General features: G+C 37.3%; 1 protein-coding gene across 2 annotated transcripts in view; it reads left to right on the forward strand.

The window, feature by feature from the left end:
- Nucleotides 1-6,493, forward strand: part of LOC150108341 (dynein regulatory complex subunit 11-like) — a 455,807-nt gene extending 449,314 nt beyond the window's left edge. For both annotated transcript variants that reach the window (XM_090390703.1, XM_090390704.1), the window contains exon 18: nucleotides 6,312-6,493. In XM_090390703.1, the coding sequence (XP_090246829.1) occupies nucleotides 6,312-6,467 (156 nt within the window). In that variant the 3' untranslated portion in view covers nucleotides 6,468-6,493. The remainder of the gene's footprint in view (nucleotides 1-6,311) is intronic.
- Nucleotides 6,494-6,990: the final 497 nt, after the last annotated feature.

The raw sequence follows: 6,990 nt of genomic DNA on the forward strand, positions 1-6,990 counted from the left end.
AGAAGAAACTGATCAAGCATGAGATCTTGGAATTTTTATAGGCAGGAAGCTGAAGGTTTAAGTGTCATATAGCAAAGACTGCAAATACAACCCAGAGGATAATAGAAAATGCTGAAATGAATACTGATGTATAAAGATGTAATTTTGCCTCTTTATAAGGCCTCGATACAACCTTATCTGGAGTACTGTGCACAGAACTGGTCTTTTGATTTTTGAGGTGATAGAAATACAGTGGTTAAAGATATGGGGATTGTGGAACATAAATTACAAGGGTAGATAAAGAACATGTGGACTGAAGACATTAGCAAACAGGAGAAAGAGAGGCAATATGATAGAGCTCCACAAACTTTGGAAAGCACCATACAGCATACTAGTAGTGAAACTTTTCATTTTATAGAAGGTGAGGAGAGGATGAGAGGGCATCATCAGAAATTGAGAATGAATATGGTCAAGAAAGGAATGCGAGCTACATTTTTCTTTCATAAAGAGAGAGAGAGAGGGTGTGATTGGAATGGCTTACCTCCTGAGGTAGTGAGTGCAATTGGAAGATGAATTTCACTGTCCAGTTTGAGACCACAGCCCCAAATATTGGAAGTTTAAAGTGAATTGAAAAATTTCCATGTTTAGTCTCTAGAGCAGGGTTTCTGGACTACAAAAAATATATATATAATTAATAAAAATAGGAAAAAAAAACATGTACTTAGTTACTTAGCCCACTATAGGTATATCTAAGTTTGCAAAATCCTTTCGTGTGGCAGAAGCCACATAAAAAAAAAAAAATTTATATCAGTGAATTTAAGAAAAAATATGACAACTGGTGTGCATGTAGCCTCCCTCACTGAGTCCCTGACTGCTTGGAGGTCTGTAATAATATAATAAATCAAAATTGTTTATGTATAATAACTTGTAGTTGGCTCTCAAAAACTTGAAAAATGCATTTTCCTTGCTCCTAACATGCTGTTTTTCATATTTCCATAACATAATAACATCACACTAAATATCTCATCCTGTCCAACTCAACCTCACACAATACAACCTTAAAACTCCTACCATTATTTCTCCTTGCATCTACACCTTTTGCAGACACAGTTCCTCTGTCATTGCTTCTTTCCTTCCCATCCTCATCTAACCATGTTTCAACTTATACCAACAATTTTTGGACACAAATCAATTAATGTAACAATTTTATTCTCATTTTTGATACTCCTGGCATTCATATACAGTACTAACTCATTTTTGGCTCTCCTATCCACTCCATCTTTCAGCTTTGAGAACTTCACATTTAACCTTGGCTCCTTAGGTCTGGGAAAAAATACAGTGCCACTCTCCATGTATCCCCCCCCCCTCTTACACTGACCACCCTTACTCAAACATTCACCAGTATTCCTGACATCTACCCTCTTCTTATGTCATGCTTTATTGTCCCCCTCAACTCCTCACCCAATCCTCTATTTCTGTTATCTTCCCCTTGACAGCTTGTTTTCTGATCCACATTTTCTCTATTGCCAAACAGTAGAGAAAATGTGCATACTTCCATATTCATTCAAATGCTACTCTTTCCTCCATCTAACACATTATAAATCTTTACATATTCCAAACTTCTCTTTCCCCACATTCTGACTACCATTTCATTTGTAATCTGTACTCTTCTCCCCATATCATGATTAGGAATCTTGGTAATGCAGTCAAAATCTTTTTTTTTTTTAATTCTCTTGCATCATACTCCTCTTATATCCCTAATATTACTCTCATATCTTTTGCCACATGATTTTTGATGCCTCTCAGTTGATTTGTACTAATCTCTATTTCATCCACTTCTTAGCCAAAGAGTAACACTCTTGATTACCTTCAGGCATACACTCCTGTCTTGCAGACTCCAAATCACTGATGTATCATACAAAATTTGCTTTACTATTCCACTTTGCTATACATTTATGCTTTACACCTTCTTATTCCCTGCATTTCCACTTCTCTCCATCATTTGGGGGGGGGGGGGGGTTGAGTAAACTAGATGTAAATAAGGCTGTAGGACTTGATAATATATCACCACATATTCTGAAGGAATGTGCCAGAGAGTTGACATCTGCCTTGACATATTTTTTTAATACGAGTCTTGCACTTGGTCAAGTCCCTAAAGAGTGGAAGGAGGGCAAGATTGTGCCACTTCATAAAGGAGGTGATCGAACTCAAGCATCAAACTATAGGCCTATCTGTGTGTCAGGTGTTGTGGTTAAGTTGTTGGAGAAGCTTGTGAGAACTAGGATCCAGAGTTGGGTTGACAACAATGGTATAATGACAGTGAATGAGTTTAAGGCGAGGTATGATAGATACTGTATGAATGTCAAATAGTTGTGATGAATATGATTTGGGGCCTCCCTCGATGAGTCCAATGACTCCCTGGAGTTGCCCGTAATAATAGTAATAGTAATAGTAATAATCTTTGATGGACAGCATGGATTTGCTAAAGGGAGGTTGTGTTTTAGTAATCTACTTACTTATTACAATAAAGTGACTGCTTCCCTGGACAGAGGAGAAGGATACACAGTAATATACTTGGATTTCGCAAAAGCTTTTGATAGAGTACCTCATGATAAGTTGACAGTCAAACTAGAGCAGATGGGGTTGGATATTAGATTAGTGCATTGGATTGGAGACTGGCTATCTGATAGGTATCAACAAGTTGTGTATGGGGGTGCAATATCCAAGAAAAGGAAAGTCACTAGTGGAGTGCCTCAGGGATCTGTTTTAGGGCCATTACTATTTAACTTGTATATTAATGATATTGGCGAAGATTTGGATGGAGATATTCAGTTGTTTGCAGATGATGCAAAGTTGGGACAAACCATAAAGAGTAGTGAAGATGTTGTGGCCTTGCAAGAAGACTTGAATAAATTGAGTGATTGGGCAAGCAAATGGAGATGTGAGTTCAATGTTGCAAAATGTAGGGTTTTAAAATTTGGAAAACAAAGATGGGATGCAGAATTTATGCTTGGTGAGAATATATTGTTGGAAGTAGAGGAAATAAGAGATCTGGGGTGATAGTGGATAAGGATCTAAAATTTAGGGGACACATCGCCAAAATTGTGAAGACAACACAAAGACTTCTCGGAATGATGCGGAGGATACTGACGTGTAGAAGTAGGGAGATTCTTGTTCCATTGTATAAAGCTTTGATTAGGCCACACATGGACTATTGTGCCCAGATTTGGTCACCTGGTTTTCAGAAGGATGAAGAGATGTTGGAAAGGGTCCAAAGGCGACTGATTAAGGTAGTTTCTGACCTCTGGAATGTCAAGTATGAGGAAAGATTGAAAAGATGTAATTTGCAGAGTCTAGTGGAGAGAAGGAAGAGGGGAGATATGATAGAGACCTACAAGTTGGTAAGGGATTGTTATAGGATCAGTGGTGGAGAAGTTCTACAGAGAATAGTGGGAGATCAGGGGAGAACCAAAGGTCATCCCTGGAAACTGTATAAAGAGGGTGTGAGTAGGGGAGTGAGAGGCAGGTTTTTTTTCGTGCAGAGTTGTGAATGATTGGAATGCCTTGCCTGAGAGTGTGGTGTCTGCAAGGAGTTTGAATGTGTTTAAGACGCAGTATGATGAGATGTGTGTGAGATAAAAGGACCTCCTAGATGAGTCTTTGACTCCATGAGGTCTTGTTTAATAATAATAATAATAATAATTTTCACTCATTCTTTCATCCTTCATGTTCATTTGCCTGTCACTCATCCTTTTTATCTCACAGAGTCACCAGCCTGCCACTCATTACTTCCATGCTTCATGCTTTTGAAGTCGCCTACTTTGTTAACTATCCTTTTCTATTCCAGTCATACTCTTCTTATCTGGCATTCATTAACCCCATCCTTAATCCACTTATTCCCAGTCTCACTGTCATCCAGCCAGTATCTTCCATTTAGAGTAATTATCCCACAACGAGTCTCTGATGTCCGCACGGTTAGCCTAGTGGCTGTGCGTTTCATAACCATATGCCTGGGGGAAGGAGTGTCCTAGGTTCGATTCCCATCGGAGACATGAAGAGCTCAAGGATCTTCCTCAGCCATAGCCAAGTTAGCTAGTCTTGAGCACGGGAAGTAAGGTTTCCCCCCAGTTTAGCTGGGTTTTTTTCATCCCACAAATAGGCAAACCAGCCCTGTGAACACACACGGGCTACAGTCATGAATACCTCCAATAGGGATGCAGCAGAGGAGTGGCGTGCAACTGCATTATTTCGTCGTGCCTCCTCAGGAGGAGACCCAACCCCTCTGAAGCAGATGGAAGGGAGAGATAGATAGATAGAGAGTCTTTGACTCCTTGAGGTCAGATGATAATAATAATATAATAAATTTAGTTTAATCCTTTATCCAAGTGTGAGCAAACAAAGTTTGCACCTGAAAGTATCTTCAGGACTGGTTAAGGTGGTACACACCAGGGCAACTCGTTGCAAAGGTGGAGCAAGCTACCAACACTCCTATCTCAGTATCTCCTATAATGCAAAACACATCTCCTTGCGGATATGTCTAATGTTATGCATTAAGGGAAGGGCCACTACCCAGACTAGTTTCGACCTTTATTGAGGTCTCTTCAGTGGGAGCCAGGCCCAAGTGGAGATATCAGGCAGAAGCATTAGCAGGTTATCTCTACCTATAGGAATTGCCAATTGGTGTGCCACCCTTTTTTCTCTAAATCCAGAGTAAATTATTAAAAAAGGGTGGCACACCAATTGGCAATTCCTATAGGTAGAGATAACCTGCTAATGCTTCTGCCTGATATCTCCACTTGGGCCTGGCTCCCACTGAAGAGACCTCAATAAAGGTCGAAACTAGTCTGGGTAGTGGCCCTTCCCTTAATGCATAACATTAGACATATCCGCAAGGAGATGTGTTTTGCATTATGCATTATAGGAGATACTGAGATAGGAGTGTTGGTAGCTTGCTCCACCTTTGCAACGAGTTGCCCTGGTGTGTACCACCTTAACCCAGTCCTGAAGATACTTTCAGGTGCAAACTTTGTTTGCTCACACTTGGATAAAGGATTAAACTAAATTTATTATACTCTAACCAAGTGAAAAATAAACTTTCGATAATAATAATAATAATAACAATATCTCATATCTTCTCTCGCAAACCTTGTATTCTCATTTAATGTACTCATCCTACCAAACTCCTCTACATACTGACATTTATGACACAGACATTTTTCACATCTCTTCTGTCACAAGCCTACCAGCATATAACAAAATTGCAAAAAAGCACTTCTGTCTTACTCTCTTAAATGGCAGTGATGACAGAGCCATGGATGAAGATGCCAATCTAAACAAGGACATAAATAAAAAATCACTCAAACCCTCTGTCATCTTGTACTAATGTGTATTATTCAGTCTAAGTTATAAAGTTAAAAAATAACTAAAAACTGGTTACAGACATGCTCAGAATAGCAACATACACAAATACATGTGTGTACATGTGCACGCACACACACAGAGAACACTTCAAACAAAGTAATAAAACTCTAAAAAAAAATGAAATACTATGTAATTTATCTCTTAACAGGAACTTGAATGCTGATGCCATATACTCAGTGCTTATTGCACTGCCATTTTGGGATAAATTTGAGAACCAAATCATACTTGTGAAACCCATTTAAAAAAAGTATGACAAACAATATTATGATAATTTGTATGTTATTGATATAAAGAAAGACTTATAACCACAAAACACTATGACCCATGATTAAGAAAGAACTCCATGTTAAAACATTCAAAATGACTATGGATGTGAATTTAAGAACCATTTAGCATTCCCAAAAATTTCAGCAGAATATAGATTGTTCAGTTATATGGATGTAGTAACAGCATTTTTCCTTTCTCTCCCCCCCCCCCAAAGTAAACTTTATTTGTCTAAAAATTATTGCTTCCAAGTCATGTAAGTCAAAGTCAGCATAATGCTGAAATTGTTCAAAGCTATTACTGGTGTTTAGTGTTTCATATCTGAAAATTTTTAGATATTTTTAATTTGACGTTTTTTTTTTTATCAAGTGAAAGAATTATGGAAGAATTGAGGAGGAGAATTCATGATTTTATTATTATTATGTGACATATCCAAAGATTTCTTGGACTTATCACAAGAGAGCATAGTATTTAAAGAACCAGAACTCTGTAGAAGATTTTGATTCAGATAAAGGGCTCTGCAGCTGAAAGGGTTAAAAATATTTCATCACACAAAAACAAAATCCAATTAAAGTTGCGGTTGCCTTTCCTTTTTTTTTTTTTCCTTACAATTACAGTAAAGATCTTTATTTGATTCTATTTTTCAGGCTTGGTTTTATAAAACACCACTTGGAAAAAAACGTATGAAATTGTTACAGTCTGGAAAAGGAAGTGGTGGAGCAGGAGGAGTAGTATTAGTAGGAGGAGGAGGAGGAGGAGTAGAAGTTGAAGATACAGACAAAAAGAAAGGAAAGAAGAAATAGAAAGAAATAGAAGCACAACTATAAAATGTAAAATTAAATCAACTTTTAATTTAAATTTCATATTTATGAATTTAGGGATACAAAACACACGTGTTGAAATGATTATTTTACTTATTATTAATAAAATAACAATTGACATTTCGACCCCTGTATTGAGGTCATCATCAGTAAAATACATGTGTATATGAAAACAAGCTACATGCTCTTGCACTCTACAAAGGTAAATTGAATCTATGCTATTAATTGATCTTTTACTTAGCCTGACCTCTAATGATAAAAAAAAATTTTTTTTAAATATAAAAAACCTGCTAAAGTCCTCCCGTACAAAGTTTTCTTCAGGACTTGTACAGTTCAGGTTGCTATTGAATGTTAACAAAAAAAAAAAAAAATTCACCAAGTCTTCTATTGAGATTTTTCTTTGGCTTGTTCTGGTTGCTATAATGGTTGAAAATGGGTCCTGCACATTCTTGGAATGGTTAGACCATCATTTTAATTCACGTTAGGATTATGTTTGAATATGCTT

The sequence above is a fragment of the Typopeltis vanoorti genome, chromosome 3 (genome assembly GCF_054136105.1).
Source record: "Typopeltis vanoorti isolate ZY-2024b chromosome 3, IOZ_Tvanoo_1.0, whole genome shotgun sequence".
NCBI classification, from domain to species: Eukaryota; Metazoa; Arthropoda; class Arachnida; order Uropygi; family Thelyphonidae; genus Typopeltis; species Typopeltis vanoorti.